At 35.0% G+C, this 20,979-nt stretch overlaps 2 protein-coding genes and 1 long non-coding RNA gene across 21 annotated transcripts; all 3 read left to right on the plus strand.

Moving 5' to 3' along the window:
* Nucleotides 1-708: 708 nt before the first annotated feature.
* Nucleotides 709-4,303, plus strand: LOC149252529 (leucine-rich repeat receptor-like protein kinase TDR). Of its 6 annotated transcripts, none has more exons than XR_016266947.1 (4): nucleotides 709-1,726; nucleotides 2,599-3,053; nucleotides 3,571-3,660; nucleotides 3,820-3,959. XR_016266947.1 is itself a non-coding variant. In XM_089459733.1 (4 exons), exons 1-4 carry the CDS (start codon nucleotides 1,147-1,149, stop codon nucleotides 3,833-3,835), a joined length of 1,047 nt encoding a protein of 348 aa, XP_089315859.1. In that variant the 5' UTR covers nucleotides 709-1,146; the 3' UTR covers nucleotides 3,836-4,303. The 6 variants fall into 6 exon arrangements, 4 of the variants coding, with proteins under 4 accessions (XP_089315859.1, XP_089315860.1, XP_089315861.1 ...); XR_016266948.1 differs by having other exon boundaries at nucleotides 3,823-3,959; XM_089459733.1 differs by having other exon boundaries at nucleotides 2,599-2,959; nucleotides 3,820-4,303.
* On the plus strand, nucleotides 3,700-9,979 carry LOC149252530 (leucine-rich repeat receptor-like protein kinase TDR). Of its 13 annotated transcripts, none has more exons than XR_016266949.1 (6): nucleotides 4,851-4,988; nucleotides 7,683-8,140; nucleotides 8,658-8,747; nucleotides 8,907-9,139; nucleotides 9,392-9,660; nucleotides 9,854-9,979. XR_016266949.1 is itself a non-coding variant. In XM_089459738.1 (4 exons), the coding sequence occupies exons 2-4, from the start codon at nucleotides 7,772-7,774 to the stop codon at nucleotides 8,920-8,922; spliced, it is 381 nt and encodes a 126-aa protein (XP_089315864.1). In that variant the 5' UTR covers nucleotides 3,700-4,573; nucleotides 7,683-7,771; the 3' UTR covers nucleotides 8,923-9,346. The 13 variants fall into 13 exon arrangements, 6 of the variants coding, with proteins under 6 accessions (XP_089315864.1, XP_089315863.1, XP_089315866.1 ...); XR_016266953.1 differs by having other exon boundaries at nucleotides 8,910-9,139; XR_016266950.1 differs by having other exon boundaries at nucleotides 7,683-8,046.
* Nucleotides 3,926-4,829, plus strand: LOC149252531 (uncharacterized). Of its 2 annotated transcripts, XR_016266957.1 has the most exons (4): nucleotides 3,926-4,052; nucleotides 4,305-4,467; nucleotides 4,574-4,640; nucleotides 4,767-4,829. It is a non-coding gene; the product is annotated as an uncharacterized LOC149252531 (long non-coding RNA). The 2 variants fall into 2 exon arrangements; XR_016266956.1 differs by having other exon boundaries at nucleotides 4,574-4,829.
* Nucleotides 9,980-20,979: the final 11,000 nt, after the last annotated feature.

The raw sequence follows: 20,979 nt of genomic DNA on the forward strand, positions 1-20,979 counted from the left end.
TAATGGTTTACAAAAATATTTGAATTGTGTGACTGGTTTATGTAGGTATTTTCTTTAAAGCCTTTTTAATTGAGCATAAAGTTATATTTCTACATTTTCATTAAGATAAAGATATTGTAAACATATATTTAATTTTTTTTTAAGATTAACACCTAACCATTAACTTGCAAATATTCAGTGTGAATCCAAATCCTTGTGGGAATTCTCTTTTTAATGAATAAAAATGATATATTGTTAACCTCTAACTAATAATTATGACAGATAGAAATTCAAGATCCAATAATTATTGAAATATAAAAAGATTTGAAAAATGCTACTTTAACCTAAACAAACATTTTCCAAGGAAATCAAAAGATTTCCCTATTTAACTAGATTCCAAGGAAATCAAAAGATTTCCCTATTTAACTAGATTTGATTTGACGAAGCTACTCTTGTGATTGGCTTGCCTCTTTTAGATAGTTACGCCGTAAGGCGTTCCCTCTGAGACGAACTCCCCTCCATGCCACCGTGTCTCAACGTGGGCCGTTAAATGGATTGTTAGACGATTAAATCATCTCCAGCCATTAGATCATCGGTGAAAAACGTTCTGGTCAGTGAAGAGTCGCTCGCCCTGAGGTCTGAAGCGACACAGGTTAGTTTTGCATATCCTGCGTCAAGTGTACAACGCGATCTGAGACACAGGCGCACCAAGTATCATCTGGTAATTTTCTCAGTGAATAATGCTCATTGTTTATATTTTTATTTTTCAAGTCCTTTATTTGAGTTTTAGCTTTTTTTTATCTGCTGAAAGGAGGTTATTGAGAGAAGAATAAGTGGATTTGCAGGTTGCTGCCAATTTGATGATTTTGATTGAATGTGCTAATTAACATAATGGCAGAATAGGGAAAATCGAGTTGGGAGCTTGTCTTTTATTTATATTCAGCTTGATTATGTATATATTTTAGTTCGGGTGAAGCGGCATCATGGTGCAGGGAGCAATTTAGGGCAGCTTTTATGATAACAATAATAAGAACTGAACCTTGTTTTTGGGCCTGGATTTAACCGTGGTGGAAATGGAGCCGGGTTTTAGGAGAGAGTTTTTAGCAATCATGGCTAGCGATCTTATGACTAAATATCACAGAAGAACATCCTGAAAACCCTTGGAAGATGACCTCATTCCAGCGTCTCAGCTTCACAACAGAAGATATTTTGGAGAGCTTGAAGCCTGATAACATGATTGGCATTGGAGCAGCCGGTACAGTTTACAGGGTTGAAAGGCCGGGGGGTCATGTCATAGCTGTGAAGAAGCTACGGTGGGTGGAGAAAGAGAAAGAGGGAGGGAAACGAAAGAAAGGGGTATTAGCAGAGGTAGAAGTCCTGGGAAATGTTAGGCACAGAAACATAGCTAAATTGTTGGGTTGTTGCTCCAGCAATGAGGAGACTCTTCTTCTTTATGAATACATGCCTAATGGAAGTTTGGCTGACCTCTTGCACGGAAGAAAGGAAGAGAACATGCTCACTGAGTGGATGACAAGATACAATATTGCAGTTGGAGTGGCTCAGGGCTTATGCTATCTTCATCAAGATTGCCGTCCTGCCATTGTACACAGAGATGTTAAGCCTAGCAATATATTGCTTGATTCTGACATGACTGCAAGGGTTGCAGATTTTGGAGTTGCAAAGCTGATTCGAACTGGTTCGGAGGCCATGTCTTCTGTTATTGGCTCCTATGGCTACATTGCTCCAGGTAAAGTAGTTTCAAACTTCAGAACTATAAGTGGTCATTCTTTTTATTGTAACATTAATTTTCTTTTCAGAAACCATATACATTCTAACATCTTAGGATATAGCTTGTGCTTGAATGATACTCTGTCCATCCATTTTATGTTACATGATTGTCTCTGATGTGAGCAATTTACTTACAAAGTGTCTAACATCTTAGATTACTCCATCAATCCATTCTATGTCAACATGGTTGTCTCTGGTGTGAACAATATACTTGCAAAGTGTCTAACATCGTAGGTTATACTTTGTTCTTGAATGATACTCCATCAATCCATTTTATGTTAACATGATTGTCTCTGATGTGAATAATTTACTTACAAAGTGAGTTAGGATGGTCTAAGTGCATTTTTCTTTCAGTTTCATGATTGTTTACCCTGGAAAATCTAAGAATACAAAAGGAGAATCTTGTATTGGTTTTACATCCCTAAAGCATTAAGATTAGTTGAACACAAAAGTAAAAGGGAATCGGTTTTAGCTACTGTTTGGATTTGAAGAAGGAATTCAGAAATATGAGTATTTCTCAGATCAGACAACCTTATGGAAAAGGTCTTATTATTTTTATGTATTTGTAAGTTAGTTTGTGTATCAGATTCTCAGTGATTGATGGGTATGGAGTTATGTTTTAGCCTAGCTTAGTTCAAAATCATAAATTTGCTATAAGGTAGCATTCATTGTTTTCTACATAGCCATTCAAATTCTTACACAGATTTTCTCTTGTAATATATATCTGAAAGTTATATGTTAAACCTAGCACAGACTTGTACTGTTGCATTAATTGAGGATGGTAGCAATCTATTAAGTCCATGAGTCTATGCATCTTTTGGATTTGTGCAGAATATGCCCACACACTTCAAGTCTTTGAGAAAAGTGACATATACAGCTTTGGGGTGGTCCTCTTAGAGCTCTTGACTGGAAGACAGCCAATGGATCCAGAATTTGGAGAAGGTGTCAACGTTGTGGACTGGGTCAAGGAAAGAGTTCAGACCAAGGAAGGGATGGAAAAGATCTTAGATCAAAGTGTTAGAGTTCCAAGTTTCTCAGTCAAGGAAGAGATGATGCTGGTCCTCAGAGTGGCTCTCCTCTGCACTAGTAGGTCTCCAATCAACCGACCATCGATGAGAGATGTTTCAATGTTATCAGAAGCCCACCCCAAAAGCAAAGCAGCCCTTGACTCCCAATCCTTGCAACAACACAGGTCCCATTCTTCATCTCAGCCAGACAGTCCACCACGTTGTTCTAACGAAGGAAGCCAACATTAAATATGTTTCCATTGAAGTAATTGTTGTTGGGTATGTTCGTGTTATGAGCTTTTTGGTGATGATCGACATATGTTTATTTTATCAGACTTTTTGCAATACCAGCTACCATGCAATTAGCAGTATTCCTGCTTATTTTACAAGACCTTTTGCAGTATCAGTAATTTGCTATTTCCAATTTGGAGATCTTGAAACATTTTGCAGTACCTGCAATTTGTTATTTGCCATTTGCAGATCTTGAGACATCAATAATTTTTGTTATTGATTATATTTCCTATTTATTTTATAAGACTATGCTATGCAAAGAACAGTATTCCTACTTAATTTCTTATTTTACAAAACTTATTTGCAATTTGCATATATTGAAACCATCAGTAATTTTTTATTTCTTATTTTATAAAACCTATTTGCAATTTGCATATATGGAAACTTGTAATTTTTTTATTTCTTATTTTATAAAACCTATTTGCAATTTGCATATATGGAAACAATCAGTAATTTTTTTGTTATTGATTGATTGTTATATCTAAGTTGGTGTTTTTGTGAACAGATTTGAACAGATTTGCCACTGGGTATCATCGAGATTGCCATTGGGCATCATCGAGATTGCATGTTTCGATCACCCATTCAGGAACTATCGGTGGGCCTTTCCATTTCGTCAATAATACGATGTTTACCGTATTAGTGGCACTCTGAATTTGTTTACAACCTCAAATAGATTTTTGTTTTTACCTGGTTCGTCATTAATAAATTTTGAATGTCTTGAGAATCTTGATTTTTTTTGTTTTTGGTGGATTAGCAGGGGAGCCCTGTAACAAGCACAGCATTCTCTCCAGGATTTTTGTTGCATCCATTCGAGGAGGCTAGTCCATTGGGTTTAACGCTGAAGAAAACACCTTCATTTATAGAACTTATTCAAATGAATCTTTCTGAAGGGGACTCAGCAGCTCCCTTAGCTATAAATAATTCCAGCCTGGAGGTGGGGAGAAAGAATGAATCAAAGTGTGCACCAGGACCGGCTATTGCTGACAAGTACAAGGCCTCAAACTTCCCAGCCTTGGTTTTGAGAATTGGTTCTTGGGAGTTAATATGCATAAGAAATTAATACAGCTAAGTTTGCATATTAAATTCTTCAATCTTGTCAGAACATATTAAATATTTTTTGTTCACCTGAACAAGCCTTTTGATAGCCACTGATGGAAACTCATGATATGGTAGTAAGTAATGCACATTTAGCAAGATTGCATTGACATAAAGATGCTGATGATGCCGGCGTATTTCAAGATATGAAGGAGACTTGGTGGTAAAATGCTATGATGCAAAGCGTAGACTTGTTTGGGAAGTCTTGGAGGGTGGTCTGAAGAGCAAGATGGAGATTCATTGGTCAGATATAACCTCTTTGAAGACCAGTTGTCCCGACAATGAACCTGGTACCCTAGAGATTGAAGTAAGCATCAGGTTTTGCTTATTTTTTGTGTCCTACTTGAGGCGGAGTTGAAGTGCAGGTGCTTTTGATATTTCTATACCAGTATCTTTTCTTCTGTATCATACAGGTACGACTTACATGAACTTGAACGGGCCCTTCAACAGTTTCATTGCCTCCAGAGGGGGTATTCCCATGTATATCACTATAACACAGAGGCTGCCATTCTTTGAAAATACTTTGGACATTGTTCATTCTATGCATGTCTTGAGCAATTGGATTCCCTCACAGCTGCTGGAATTTGTACTCTATGATATCTACAGGATTCTGAGGCCTGGAGGCCTGTTCTGGCTAGATCATTTTTTCTGCACAAAGGATCAGCTGAAGATCTATGTGCCCATGATTGAGCAGCTAGGGTATAAGAAGCTGAAATGGTCTGTTGCCCCTAAGTTGGATAGAGGGCCCGAGCTCAAAGAAATGTATATCTCTGCTGTCTTGGAGAAGCCACTTAAGAGGCAGTGCGCAGGCTACTTGTAGATGCAATTGTAAGTTTCATGGGCTTAAGGCCCCTTAACTTAAAACAAATAAACATTTCTCTCTGTAATGTATTTTAATTTTCAATTATGGGAATATATATGATGCCCTTGCCTGTTTTTAAGATATTTGCCACTTTCAGTGTATGGTTCATGTATCTGGGTTTGATTTAGGGCTCCAAGATTTTCATATTCATATTAATATATAAAACACATCCGCAATATGAATTTCTGGATTTTCTACCGTGCCATGGTTTTCATTGATTTTTGAAAAAATGTGGATGGTTCATCTGTAATGGTCAAGGGCTGAAATTCAATGGCCATGTTTAGTAGGTTTTGACTGCAATGGCGAAACTGCAAATTAACTGGAATTCATCGAGATAAGCTTATCAAGAGAAATGATAAGCTTATCTCATGACAAATAGGAAAAGCGGTGATGTTGAATTCTAGAGAACAATTGATTAAAATTAGAAGCCCAAAGGACATGGACCAAGAGCATTTTGTGCGCCAAATCCAAATGTAGTCATTTTGAAAGAAAATGGCACTTTTGAAGAACTTCATGAGTACTCAGATCCTTCAACCAATGAAAGAATTCAAGAATCAAATGTCCTAGAATGCATGCAATGTGAAAAGAGCATACAAACTTTTACTCCGTAAAACTATGATGAACATGAAAATTATGTAAAAGATCAAGAGAATTTCATTCAAACAAGAGATCAACTAAGTAGGTTCAAGCCTAGAAATCAAGTAGGTAAAGGAAAAGCATTCAATAATACTCCTCATTCAAACCTTCATCAAGCTAATGAATAGCATACAAGGAACAAGCTAATGCAATGATGAAGATGACTTATAACATAATGAATGAATTGATAGAGCTACAAATTACTCATTCTTTTGTTAAAGTGATTAAAATACCTCAACAAAAGGAGAACTTGTTGAAAGCCTAGGAGAATACAAATCCATCAAGCTCAAGAATAGAAACAACTTTTATCAGTAGTTAACAAAGACCCAAGTACCTCCACCTAGAGTAAGAAGAAAGATACTCCTTTTTATCTCTCTCAAAAATCATGATTTTTATCTTACATAATTGCATGGTCCATAGTTGTCTACAAATAATATAATGCCACTTTCAGTTATGAAGTTTTTATGATTGGAACACCAAATATTATGAGGCCCCAAAAAAGTATACACGCTATTGGTTCAAAATAGATTCCTTCCTATGATAAAATTAAAGATTTTTGTGCATGGATAAGCTCTGCTCCACATATAAATACAATCTTCTCTCTGATTGTAGTTGACTTTCCAATGGCTTATGGAGTTGTTGTTGGTTGTGATTAATCAAATAGCTGATCGTACCTACGGTTGTATAACTTTGTTTTACTTTTGTATGATCTATGAAATGGATTTTGAAGGGCTGTAAAGCTTTCAAATGAAATATTTGCTCCGGATCTATCCTATACAAATTTGTGACAGAAATAGCGACTAAGATGGCCATAAAGCGATCTCTTACTTCCAGATTAAAGGTTATTTGGGCACAAGTACCATGCGAAATTAGATACAGAGGTTCATTAAATAAAAAAACAGTTATATTCACTTGGAGCTGGTGCCGAAGAGGATTTGCTGTCTCGTGCAGAAGCTTTCACATTCAAGCTTTGGCCTGATGATGTGGATTGCATGATGTGCTTTTTATTGTTCACTGATGAAATATTTGATGCATTTTAAAAAGAATTCTGAGAAATAGTTTGACAAACCATCTAATAGTTCTAACAGATCACTTGGTGAAAGCATTGCTTAAAGCATATTCAGAATAATATTTGTATTGTTATGCAGGTAATGAAGTATGGTACAAATGAAACACTACCAGACCAAGCCTTAAATGGCCATTCAACACAGGTGTTATTTTAGCCAATTTGGAACCCACGAGTGCTTTATCTTGATTGTGGTCTTTTATCAAAAGGTGGCAAATCACTTTTAGACAATACTTTTATTTCAAACTGGCGATCAAATAGACAAAGTGTCTAACATCTTAGATTACTCCATCAATCCATTCTATGTCAACATGGTTGTCTCTGGTGAGAACAATATACTTGCAAAGTGTCTAACATCGTAGGTTATACTTTGTTCTTGAATGATACTCCATCAATCCATTTCATGTTAACATGATTGTCTCTGATGTGAATAATTTACTTACAAAGTGAGTTAGGATGGTCTAAGTGCATTTTTCTTTCAGTTTCATGATTGTTTACCCTGGAAAATCTAAGAATACAAAAGGAGAATCTTGTATTGGTTTTACATCCCTAAAGCATTAAGATTAGCTGAACACAAAAGTAAAAGGGAATCGGTTTTAGCTACTGTTTGGATTTGAAGAAGGAATTCAGAAATATGAGTATTCTCAGATCAGACAACCTTATGGAAAAGGTCTTATTATTTTTATGTATTTGTAAGTTAGTTTGTGTATCAGATTCTCAGTGATTGATGGGTATGGAGTTATGTTTTAGCCTAGCTTAGTTCAAAATCATAAATTTGCTATAAGGTAGCATTCATTGTTTTCTACATAGCCATTCAAATTCTTACACAGATTTTCTCTTGTAATATATATCTGAAAGTTATATGTTAAACCTAGCACAGACTTGTACTGTTTCATTAATTGAGGATGGTAGCAATCTATTAAGTCCATGAGTCTATGCATCTTTTGGATTTGTGCAGAATATGCCCACACACTTCAAGTCTTTGAGAAAAGTGACATATACAGCTTTGGGGTGGTCCTCTTAGAGCTCTTGACTGGAAGACAGCCAATGGATCCAGAATTTGGAGAAGGTGTCAACATTGTGGACTGGGTCAAGGAAAGAGTTCAGACCAAGGAAGGGATGGAAAAGATCTTAGATCAAAGTGTTAGAGTTCCAAGTTTCTCAGTCAAGGAAGAGATGATGCTGGTCCTCAGAGTGGCTCTCCTCTGCACTAGTAGGTCTCCAATCAACCGACCATCGATGAGAGATGTTGTTTCAATGTTATCAGAAGCCCACCCCAAAAGCAAAGCAGCCCTTGACTCCCAATCCTTGCAACAACACAGGTCCCATTCTTCATCTCAGCCAGACAGTCCACCACGCTGTTCTAACGAAGGAAGCCAACATTAAATATGTTTCCATTGAAGTAATCGTTGTTGGGTATGTTCGTGTTATGAGCTTTTTGGTGATGATCGACATATGTTTATTTTATCAGACTTTTTGCAATACCAGCTACCATGCAATTAGCAGTATTCCTGCTTATTTTACAAGACCTTTTGCAGTATCAGTAATTTGCTATTTCCAATTTGGAGATCTTGAAACATTTTGCAGTACCTGCAATTTGCTATTTGCCATTTGCAGATCTTGAGACATCAATAATTTTTGTTATTGATTATATTTCCTATTTATTTTATAAGACTATGCTATGCAAAGAACAGTATTCCTACTTAATTTCTTATTTTACAAAACTTATTTGCAATTTGCATATATTGAAACCATCAGTAATTTTTTATTTCTTATTTTATAAAACCTATTTGCAATTTGCATATATGGAAACTTGTAATTTTTTTATTTCTTATTTTATAAAACCTATTTGCAATTTGCATATATGGAAACAATCAGTAATTTTTTTGTTATTGATTGATTGTTATATCTAAGTTGGTGTTTTTGTGAACAGATTTGAACAGATTTGCCACTGGGTATCATCGAGATTGCCATTGGGCATCATCGAGATTGCATGTTTCGATCACCCATTCAGGAACTATCGGTGGGCCTTTCCATTTCGTCAATAATACGATGTTTGCCGTATTAGTGGCACTCTGAATTTGTTTACAACCTCAAATAGATTTTTGTTTTTACCTGGTTCGTCATTAATAAATTTTGAATGTCTTGAGAATCTTGATTTTTTTTGTTTTTGGTGGATTAGCAGGGGAGCCCTGTAACAAGCACAGCATTCTCTCCAGGATTTTTGTTGCATCCATTCGAGGAGGCTAGTCCATTGGGTTTAACGCTGAAGAAAACACCTTCATTTATAGAACTTATTCAAATGAATCTTTCTGAAGGGGACTCAGCAGCTCCCTTAGCTATAAATAATTCCAGCCTGGAGGTGGGGAGAAAGAATGAATCAAAGTGTGCACCAGGACCGGCTATTGCTGACAAGTACAAGGCCTCAAACTTCCCAGCCTTGGTTTTGAGAATTGGTTCTTGGGAGTTAATATGCATAAGAAATTAATACAGCTAAGTTTGCATATTAAATTCTTCAATCTTGTCAGAACATATTAAATATTTTTTGTTCACCTGAACAAGCCTTTTGATAGCCACTGATGGAAACTCATGATATGGTAGTAAGTAATGCACATTTAGCAAGATTGCATTGACATAAAGATGCTGATGATGCCGACGTATTTCAAGATATGAAGGAGACTTGGTGGTAAAATGCTATGATGCAAAGCGTAGACTTGTTTGGGAAGTCTTGGAGGGTGGTCTGAAGAGCAAGATGGAGATTCATTGGTCAGATATAACCTCTTTGAAGACCAGTTGTCCCGACAATGAACCTGGTACCCTAGAGATTGAAGTAAGCATCAGGTTTTGCTTATTTTTTGTGTCCTACTTGAGGCGGAGTTGAAGTGCAGGTGCTTTTGATATTTCTATACCAGTATCTTTTCTTCTGTATCATACAGGTACGACTTCCATGAACTTGAACGGGCCCTTCAACAGTTTCATTGCCTCCAGAGGGGTTATTCCCATGTATATCACTATAACACAGAGGCTGCCATTCTTTGAAAATACTTTGGACATTGTTCATTCTATGCATGTCTTGAGCAATTGGATTCCCTCACAGCTGCTGGAATTTGTACTCTATGATATCTACAGGATTCTGAGGCCTGGAGGCCTGTTCTGGCTAGATCATTTTTTCTGCACAAAGGATCAGCTGAAGATCTATGTGCCCATGATTGAGCAGCTAGGGTATAAGAAGCTGAAATGGTCTGTTGCCCCTAAGTTGGATAGAGGGCCCGAGCTCAAAGAAATGTATATCTCTGCTGTCTTGGAGAAGCCACTTAAGAGGCAGTGCGCAGGCTACTTGTAGATGCAATTTTAAGTTTCATGGGCTTAAGGCCCCTTAACTTAAAACAAATAAACATTTCTCTCTGTAATGTATTTTAATTTTCAATTATGGGAATATATATGATGCCCTTGCCTGTTTTTAAGATATTTGCCACTTTCAGTGTATGGTTCATGTATCTGGGTTTGATTTAGGGCTCCAAGATTTTCATATTCATATTAATATATAAAACACATCCGCAATATGAATTTCTGGATTTTCTACCGTGCCATGGTTTTCATTGATTTTTGAAAAAATGTGGATGGTTCATCTGTAATGGTCAAGGGCTGAAATTCAATGGCCATGTTTAGTAGGTTTTGACTGCAATGGCGAAACTGCAAATTAACTGGAATTCATCGAGATAAGCTTATCAAGAGAAATGATAAGCTTATCTCATGACAAATAGGAAAAGCGGTGATGTTGAATTCTAGAGAACAATTGATTAAAATTAGAAGCCCAAAGGACATGGACCAAGAGCATTTTGTGCGCCAAATCCAAATGTAGTCATTTTGAAAGAAAATGGCACTTTTGAAGAACTTCATGAGTACTCAGATCCTTCAAACAATGAAAGAATTCAAGAATCAAATGTCCTAGAATGCATGCAATGTGAAAAGAGCATACAAACTTTTACTCCGTAAAACTATGATGAACATGAAAATTATGTAAAAGATCAAGAGAATTTCATTCAAACAAGAGATCAACTAAGTAGGTTCAAGCCTAGAAATCAAGTAGGTAAAGGAAAAGCATTCAATAATACTCCTCATTCAAACCTTCATCAAGCTAATGAATAGCATACAAGGAACAAGCTAATGCAATGATGAAGATGACTTATAACATAATGAATGAATTGATAGAGCTACAAATTACTCATTCTTTTGTTAAAGTGATTAAAATACCTCAACAAAAGGAGAACTTGTTGAAAGCCTTGGAGAATACAAATCCATCAAGCTCAAGAATAGAAACAACTTTTATCAGTAGTTAACAAAGACCCAAGTACCTCCACCTAGAGTAAGAAGAAAGATACTCCTTTTTATCTCTCTCAAAAATCATGATTTTTATCTTACATAATTGCATGGTCCATAGTTGTCTACAAATAATATAATGCCACTTTCAATTATGAAGTTTTTAGGATTGGAACACCAAATATTATGAAGCCCCAAAAAAGTATACACGCTATTGGTTCAAAATAGATTCCTTCCTATGATAAAATTAAAGATTTTTGTGCATGGATAAGCTCTGCTCCACATATAAATACAATCTTCTCTCTGATTGTAGTTGACTTTCCAATGGCTTATGGAGTTGTTGTTGGTTGTGATTAATCAAATAGCTGATTGTACCTACGGTTGTATAACTTTGTTTTACTTTTGTATGATCTATGAAATGGATTTTGAAGGGCTGTAAAGCTTTCAAATGAAATATTTGCTCCGGATCTATCCTATACGAATTTGTGACAGAAATAGCGACTAAGATGGCCATAAAGCGATCTCTTACTTCCAGATTAAAGGTTATTTGGGCACAAGTACCATGCGAAATTAGATACAGAGGTTCATTAAATAAAAAAACAGTTATATTCACTTGGAGCTGGTGCCGAAGAGGATTTGCTGTCTCGTGCAGAAGCTTTCACATTCAAGCTTTGGCCTGATGATGTGGATTGCATGATGTGCTTTTTATTGTTCACTGATGAAATATTTGATGCATTTTAAATAATATTCAGAATAATATTTGTATTGTTATGCAGGTAATGAAGTATGGTACAAATGAAACACTACCAGACCAAGCCTTAAATGGCCATTCAACACAGGTGTTATTTTAGCCAATTTGGAACCCACGAGTGCTTTATCTTGATTGTGGTCTTTTATCAAAAGGTGGCAAATCACTTTTAGACAATACTTTTATTTCAAACTGGCGATCAAATGCAAAAACAATTTTGTTTCTCCGCGGCTCTCTCCTCTTTTTTATGAAACTCTGCTTAAATGTAGTCAACTATTTATCATGCTGGAATCGCGGCTCTCTCCTCTTTTTTATGAAACTCTAGTTAAATGTAGTCAACTATTTATCATACTGGAATCATACAACTGTTTCCTTGATATATACCAAACGCTAGAAGAGAATATGAAGAGGAAGAGCAAGCTGCTTTCCCAAGTTCTTGATCACATGATATTGCTTCTTCTAATGTATTTCTGTGAGACACTGAGGGATCTTCTAACACCACAAATTGTTCAGCAAGAGATTCAGAGGACTGCAACACCCGCCTCTGTGTGGAAGATCTGTCAGAAACAACCAACTTCAAGAGTTAGATTCGTAGATCTATTACTTGATTAGAAGAGAAAATGAAGATTAAGTGGTTACTCTAGAGTCTAAATGACAAAATAAATCTTTAATTACGAATGGAATAACAAGCAGATACGGTATACAGTAAAATCACGTTATTTTTATGGCTGTGAAATGTAGAATCTGTGTACTGTGTCCAAACTCTTAGTAACAATGATAAGGACTTGGCCTCTTCTTCAATACACAAAATAGGGTTCCTTGATTTTACTAATATAGATGACATATGATGCCCACTGATTGTCTTTTCAAGGCTTGGAAATATATGCATACAAAATCTCGACTTCCTTAAATTATGAACGGCCTTAGAACTGTCCTTTAAAAGATTCTCTGCTTCCTTACAAATATGTGGAATGACAAGTCCACCACCTTTCTTCTTTTATAGCCCGGAGATCAAGAAATCACAGCTCCAATGACCTATACTGGTCGGCCAAATTCACAGAGCATGACAGTATATAGCAGTGCTTTATGTCACATAGGCTTCTTGGCCTTATTACAAGCACAAGGAATAAGTAGGCATCTTCTTAGATAAAACAATCGACATTAACAAAACTTTCTCTCTTCAATAACTCAGAGAACAAAGAGGCATGAATAGGTCGAATTCACTGTCTGAATTGAAGAGCAAGAGAGAATATACGACAGCTGGGAGAGACCATGCAGAGCAGATATGTACATTCATACGGATCTAGGCAGTTCCATGTAGTTTACAAAACAGTTCCATATGTTCATGCAGATAGGGCCGTGCAATCCATAAAGCAACACAGTCCAGACATACAGCATGCCATATCTTCTTGGGCCAACTGTACTGCTCAGTTTAGGGTGATTTGTTGACCATAGAGCTGCTGGATTTTAGCACACTGTGAAGGTTTCTTCGTAAGTGTTTTTGAAAGAATGAAAATCTGATTTTGAAGGAGAAATTACCTCTGTATGTGTGAAACTGTTTTATGCTTCCACTATTTAATTTCCAGCTATTGTGTGATTGATGATATGGCCTGAACTTTAATTTCTGGTTAATTAAATTCAGCAAGTTATTTGTTTAATTAAGATCTTAAGGGCATTAGTCATCTGGCCATTCTTACTGTAGTGTGCCCTACCCTAATGGCAGTAACCCTCAAAGGGATGAGGCCAACGATCATGCATGTTGGATTTTGAGAAGTGTAGGTGTGTCCGCTTTTTAATATTAAGCATTCCACCATAACATTTCTGCCTCCATACCACAAGATCGAGAACAGAGTAATCCTTTCTCCAAGGTTGGCTTCATGAAATGACCTTTGGCATATTCTTGTGTTCTTGCACTTTTCTTGGCCTCCTAGGAGAATAAAGTTATTTTCAAAAGACTTATCCAGAAGCATACTTATGCCCAGAATGTAAAAGAGAGATAGCTCCATTGCATAACATACCTTTATTGTTTCTTGTGCTCAGAACAATAGGAACACTTGGCTCCTTCTTAATGTGGTTCAGAGAACTAGGCCAACAACTTGGTTCTTCATTGCTCCATACGACTCTCTTTAATTCATTGATCAAATCCAAATAAATATATGTATCCCTAGAGTCACTTATTTGATCCTCAACAAATTTTCTTGTTGGGCATCTTTGTTTACAAGACTTGAATTTATGTGAGCACAGGTGACTGGATGGAGGGATTGCTAGCTTCAGAATTCTGATGCAGAGGTGCCAAAGGGATCAGATCTTCAAACATACTGTTGACTGCTTTATCCACTGAGGAGATTGGACTCAGATCAACAAATTCTTAAAACAAAACTCTTCATTGACTTCTTATCATGACACGTGGTTTAGCTGCTGAAGGAGGACTTTCCTATTGTAAGAACATTGAAATATTACCTCCGCAAATAGCATATCAAAAGTCCCTAAAAAAATTAAATCACTGCATTAAATGGGTTATATGCATTAAATTACCCAATCCATGATGAGGAGGGGTCCTTCGCATCCAGGCATCCATATTCATAAGACCGTCTTTCATAAGATCCTGGCTCAACGCATCAAAGTGCCCAATGACCTAATCAAGATGCCAAAATCAGTGTCCTCACAGTGCCCTCTGCTCATTGTGCTCGCCAAGACATAGGATCAGCCATGCACATCCTTCTTCCAATGTGTTCTTCATGAGGCACCTTGAGAGATACCATACCTCTGATTTTATGTTCATACACGCTGCTACAGGGGTCTACTCCAAAGTGCCTCGCACTTCTTCTATCTTCCAGACTTCCAAGGGTACTGTCACCCTTATCCAATGGTACCAACACAAAGGAGCTGCATACTTTTCTTGGATGAACTTCCTTTGCTTCAGCTGCTAGACAAAAATAGGATCACATGGAGGGCTGCCACTAAACCTTCTCAACAAAATCACATCAACTGCTAGATAATGACATTATGGAGGGCTTTTACTATTCTTCAAAAATCATTTTCAGATTGATGTAAAGGGACCATCCCTTCTCATAACTGCATCCTCTATTTTTATTGGCTTCAGGGCACCTCTTATGAAGGTTTCGAAGACATGAATATATATTCCTTATTGATTTGCAAGTTGGCTTGAATGGAACAGGCTTTTAACACTTGTATATATATATATATATATATATATATATATATATATATATATATATATATATATATATATATATATATATATATATATATATATATATATATATGCGCTTGTAACAGTGATAAGGACTTGGCCTCTTCTTCAATACACAAATAGGGTTCCTTGATTTTACTAATATAGATGACATAGGATGCCCACTGATTGTCTTTTCAAGGCTTGCAAATATATGCAAACAGAATCTCGACTTACTTAAATTATGAAGGGCCTTAGAACTGTCCTTTAAAAGATTCTCCGCTTCCTTACAAATATGTGGAATGAGAAGTCCACCACCTTTCTTCTTTCATAGCCCGGAGATCAAGAAATCACAGCCCCAATGACCTATACTGGTCGGCCAAATTCACAGAGCATGATAGTATATAGCAGTGCCTTATGTGACATAGGCTTCTTGGCCTTATTACAAGCACAAGGAATAAGTAGGCATCTTCTTAGATAAAACAATCGACATTAACAAAACTTTTTCTCTTCAATAACTCAGAGAACAAAGAGGCATGAATAGGTCAGATTCACTGTCTGGTTGATGACATACTTTTTATAAATGAATTTCCATGGCTATTACGGTTCAATTAAGAGCCAATCTCTTGCAGAATTCAGAGTTGAATTCATCTGTAACTGCCTTTGATTTAGGGAGTGGTCAAGAAAAAACTTCAATGCCTAACAAGACTGTGATGATCACAACCATAAATGTAGCTTGGACAGAGGAAAACAGTGTACTACATCTGTACATGCAGAGCCTTCGAATAGTTATTGAATCATGTTCTCCTCGTTGCAGTGGACCAGGGGTCATTTAATCGTTGCCAACATATTCATCACACTGCTATATTTTGCTAAAAGAAATATCTGATTTCAATGAATCTGCCTCTGCATACCAAGACTGGCGTGAATGGTAAAATTCAATGAATCTTCCTCTGCATGCCACTAGAAATTGTTGGATGAAAATATCTGTTTTAAAGGCAAGAAATGGAATGGTTTTTTTGTTATTTGGATTACCAAAAGAAATGGCTTAGTTAAGATAGCTTATAAATGGAGGCATAAATTCTGAGGCTCTCATGGTGTTATTTCAATATATTGGCCCTGTTCAAGTTTTGAATGATTCAGAAATTAGCAGATTTGTTAAATAGTGGAGGCAGGAAATTTGCACTTCTTTTCTGTCAAACCTGGTAGCTGATAAAAGATGAGAAACAACTTAATCACACACATGTTGGTAAAAGCCTAATACTAAGAAGGCAGGTAGAAGTGGATGATTAAGATTGTTTATAGGTTTAGCCAAAAATTTTATTGGTAACATGCGTAGTTTGAACTTTTGGTGATATTGTTTCATCACATAGGCTGACTACAGTTTGGTGAATTGTTAATGGAAATATACTTAAATCAAGATAAAATATAGGTGGTAATACCTAGTTGAATGGAGAGTCCCAGTATATTGGCCCTTTTGAGGATTATTACTTGACTAGTTTGTTGCCTTAGTCTGCTGAGTAATTTTTTTTTTTGTTGGTTGGTTGTTGTTGTAATTGGTAAATTGTATAGGTGATTTTCATTCACATGCTTATTGGAATAGCTGGCTTCTTGAATAGGGCAGTCATGCAGTTGAGTATGTGAGAGGGGTTTGTAGAACACATTGTCTAATGAACTCTTATGAAGAGGCAAAAAGTCTCACTCATAGCCTACTCAGGGCTTTAGATGGGAATTTCTTTTATATACTGATCAACTTATTAGAACTACTGCTGCACTTTCTTCATCCACAGAAGCCACTTGAAAATGCTTGAAAATAAACTCTCTGTAAGGGCCATTGTCAATAAAAATATTTGCAGTGGAGGCCCTCAGCCCAACAACCATTTTAGCCAGCCTTGGAAGGCAAATAGTTGAGTTCAAACATGATGAAAATTTAATTCCCTGTATACAAAAGCATGTATTAGGTGTTGATAATGGCTAGAAATATGCACTGAACATGTATATACCTCCTTTTGTACAAAAATGAACATAAGAGGCAGAGGTATAAGGTTCACCTTGAATTTTCTTGCAAGTTCAATCCACTGTAGGATGTGAAAGGAAGTGTCATAATGCTAAGAGTGAAAAAGAGGGGAAGGAAGAAACTAATAATTTCAGAAATTCTAGCATTCTATCCGTACCTTGATTTGTTCTAATAAAATAAATATTAATTGTTTGTCAACATCCAGGGAGCTATCTGGTAATAATAATAATATTTTATTAGTATTATAATAATAATAACAACAATGGAAAGGTGGGGAAGGAAGAAACTAATAATTTCATAAATTTGGACCTTTTATCCTAGCTTTATTTGTTCTTCAAATCCAACTAATATTTTGTAGATCCAACTTATGGTGAACCAATAGCTTGAAAGCCAATTGCAAGTCATTCAGCCAACAACGATCTATAAGCATGCCATAGTATTATGTCTCTGCGTATTCACAATAGTGATTCCATTGTCATATTATTATTCCCCACTTGGACAGAGAGATGACACAAGGGGTTTCTACATGTTGACCAACCATGTAAATTGGATCTTATAAATTAAAATTCTTGTTTTCTTGCCTTCTATTTCTGTAGATATCAATTGTGTAGTTGATGGCTTACTTTTTATAAATTCTTCCACAAACTATTATTATTTACAAAATATTCATTTTCAGAATACACATAACTAACTATTGCAATTGTAACTCATTATCATCCACCCTTGCTTTCAACAATGTCCATTCACATGTCCCTATTCTTCCCCACTCTATACATGTCTCTATTCTTCTTCACTTTATGCTATTCTTCCCCACTCTATGCCTTACGGCGTTTCCTTTGCAACATAAGGTGCAAATGCTAGTTTATAGTTTTATATAGGTGAATCTAAACTTGAAAAAGATAATTAGTACAAGACGTTTTATTTATTTAATAATGTCAACGAATTACCTATTAAAGAAAAAGTTATAAACATCTTCACAAAAGCTCGCATCCCTTCATTTTCTTTATTTATAACCGTTGATGCTGAGGGTGAAGAAAATTATGCTTTAAAAGTCATCTCAATTCCCCTAGTTCCAATATTTATTATGTTGTTTTTTTGGTGAGGATAATTTTTAATTAAAGATAATGGCCACTAGAAACCTTTTGTAGCATGTTTATAAATGATTTTAAAATAATGAGACCCTTTAAAAATAAAAAAATACATATACTTGTATATATATATATATATATATATATATATATATATATATATATATATATATATATATATATATATATATATTACTTATAATTTCTATAAATGGCGGGTCGTAGTTTTTTTCAATGTATGAATATGATATAATAAAATTTATTTTTTTAAATAAAACACTTAAAAATAATGTGTTTTATATATATAAAAGCGTGAAATTTATTTATAGGAATGTTAATTAATATTTATAATAATTTGTAAAAAAGAATTTAAAGATGAAGTAAAAATATGTACATCTATAGGATTGATATTAAGTTTTTTTAATGTTTTTTTACCTATTATTATATTTAATAATAAATATATTAAATATAATAATTTTATTTTTTTGATATATTTTATTTATTAAAAAATAGAAAATCAATTATTAAATTTGTTTATAATATTAGAAAATTAAAATATTAATTGTAAGAATATTTTGTATTTTTATAGTTCTAAGTTATTAATAGATATATCTTAATATCATTAATATCATAAAAATATAAAATTAATTTATTATAAAAAAATAACATTGGTCATTTCAATCATTTATTATAGTTACTCTTAACCTTTTATATAGATAAAAATATATAATATAGTTACTCTTAATATTTTATATAGATAAAAAATACATAATATTTTTGCAAGAAGGAAAATTTTAAAACCTAACTTTTTTTTCAAAAAAATTAATATTTATTTCAAACAGTTTATTGCAATAACTCTAATATCTTTTTAGAAATTATATTATTTTCTCTTTAAATATACTATTATCTATTCTAATTGCATTATAGCTATTTTCTCATTTATATCTTACTTCTAGTCTTTATATCTCTAATTACTTTCATTAAAATAAATGAAAAAAAAAATAATGCACCAAGTTTATATTTTCCATGTCTTTTTAGACCTTTTAGGCCATCATTATTTAACCATGAAATATATGATAAACCCTAGAAACAATTATGAGCTTATCTTTATCTTTTCATCTCAATATATTCTTCTTACTTTATTTGATCTACATCTTCTTTATGTTCTACATATTTTTTTACTCTTTGCATATGATTATTCTATTATGTTTTATTTTTCTTTAATTGTCTTTTAGTCAAAGTGCAATGATTTTATATTATTTTTCTATTTGTTCTAATTTTAATTGAAGTTTTGAGAAAATGCTAAACATTTCTATTTTCCAATAAATTTAACAATAATTTTCTTATTTTTATAAAAATCTTATTTCTAAATTTCAAATGATGTTTTGATAGACATAATTCCCTTAATAAAAAATATTTTATTTTTGATATTTATAAGTCTCTAACCAATAATTTTAAAATTGAAAAAACAACTAATTATCAATAGTGGTTTGACATTAATATTATTATACCTAACACTCTTCTCAATAATACCCTAACAAACAAAGTTCCAAAATCCCTTACATAAACGAGAGTACCTAACAATGCTAATGCTCTTCCCAATAATACCCTAACTAAAAAAGTTCCAAAATCTATCCTACCGTTAATACATTGCGGAGAGTGCGGAAAAGCCCCACTCTTGGAGCTACTCCGGACCTCACACTTCTAACAATGTATTGATGCGAGCGCAGTCGTTAAACGACAGAGCAGTACAACCTTGAACAAAGCTAGGGTTCCCAACTCTAGCGAAGACTCTGAAAACCCGTCAGACAATTCGAAAACTGCACAAAATTGTCCATCCGGATATTTTCCTAATTCGATGCTCTATGCTAGATAAGACATAGGTAACATGATAGATAAAACCGATTATATAGGGGGCTACCCCCACTTCTCAACCGTGATCCTCCCACCGCAGACCCTATAGGCCCTATGAGTACGAAATATAGGGCCATGATATATTTATTCCACGGTCCTGCTGCTGGCGCTTCACAGATCGCGATTTTCTGGTGCCTGAACCGTAGCAAACAGGTTTAGAGGCAGCTTGCATTTTGTTCAACACTAAAATGAAATAGGTTTCAGTGAGTATTATTCTAGGTTATGACTAAGTGAATTGACCTGCGATAGCTCAATGTCCGCTTCGGAATGCAAAGCTCTCGAGTGACCAAATCTTATAGCAATGCTGTCCACATCGATGAATATGCCACGGTCTCTCACACTATTCTCTTGCAATTCGATACACTCATCTAGAAAAGCAACATCGAAAATCGTGTCTATAACGTTGGGATGCAACGTGATAACAACTCTAATTCTGATTGTTCCGTCGATGTGTACATTGGAAGAGCTTTGTTAGAACATGTCATTATATATTATTGTATCATAGCTTGCATGATGAATTCTACCATTTTTCAAAATAAGCCGTTTAGATTCAATCGTTATGAATTTACGAGGTGATGAATTCTACTTTGCTTTGCATGTGAGTGTTTGTGTTAATGTATTCAATACAAGGCATGGTGAATTTGAGTGTGGGGTTCACATTCATTATTACAAATTTCAGGATCTACCCCAGCAATCTATTTGCTTTTATTGTGTATAGTTAAGTATGTGCAGGAGAACAAGCACCTCCCACGCTTCTGCACTGCCACACTTCTGCACTCCCGTACGGAGGTACTTGTATTGACATTGGGAGAGGAGGAAGTTCATTATTCAAAAGTGCGGAGAAATCACCATTTTTCGTACTTGGTCTTGACTTTGCCTTTTTAACAGAAACGAACAGCTTGGTGCTCGCCTTTCTTTGTCTCTCACATGAATATTATGAGTGCACTGATTATCAGAATTAGAGTTGTTCCAATG

This window comes from Pinus tabuliformis, chromosome 7 (genome assembly GCF_031772625.1).
Source record: "Pinus tabuliformis cultivar Carrire ecotype Pingquan chromosome 7, CPIR1, whole genome shotgun sequence".
Taxonomy (NCBI): Eukaryota; Viridiplantae; Streptophyta; class Pinopsida; order Pinales; family Pinaceae; genus Pinus; species Pinus tabuliformis.

Excerpts from the sequence above, each read along its gene's own strand:
- LOC149252529 (XM_089459733.1), top strand. The coding sequence starts at position 1,147 with ATGACCTCATTCCAGCGTCTCAGCTTCACAACAGAAGATATTTTGGAG. Across the intron at positions 1,727-2,598 it reads CTATGGCTACATTGCTCCAG|AATATGCCCACACACTTCAA; the intron begins GTAAAGTAGTTT and ends GGATTTGTGCAG. Across the intron at positions 2,960-3,570 it reads CAATCCTTGCAACAACACAG|ATTTGAACAGATTTGCCACT; the intron begins GTCCCATTCTTC and ends TTTTGTGAACAG.
- LOC149252530 (XM_089459738.1), top strand. The coding sequence starts at position 7,772 with ATGGATCCAGAATTTGGAGAAGGTGTCAACATTGTGGACTGGGTCAAG. Across the intron at positions 8,047-8,657 it reads CAATCCTTGCAACAACACAG|ATTTGAACAGATTTGCCACT; the intron begins GTCCCATTCTTC and ends TTTTGTGAACAG.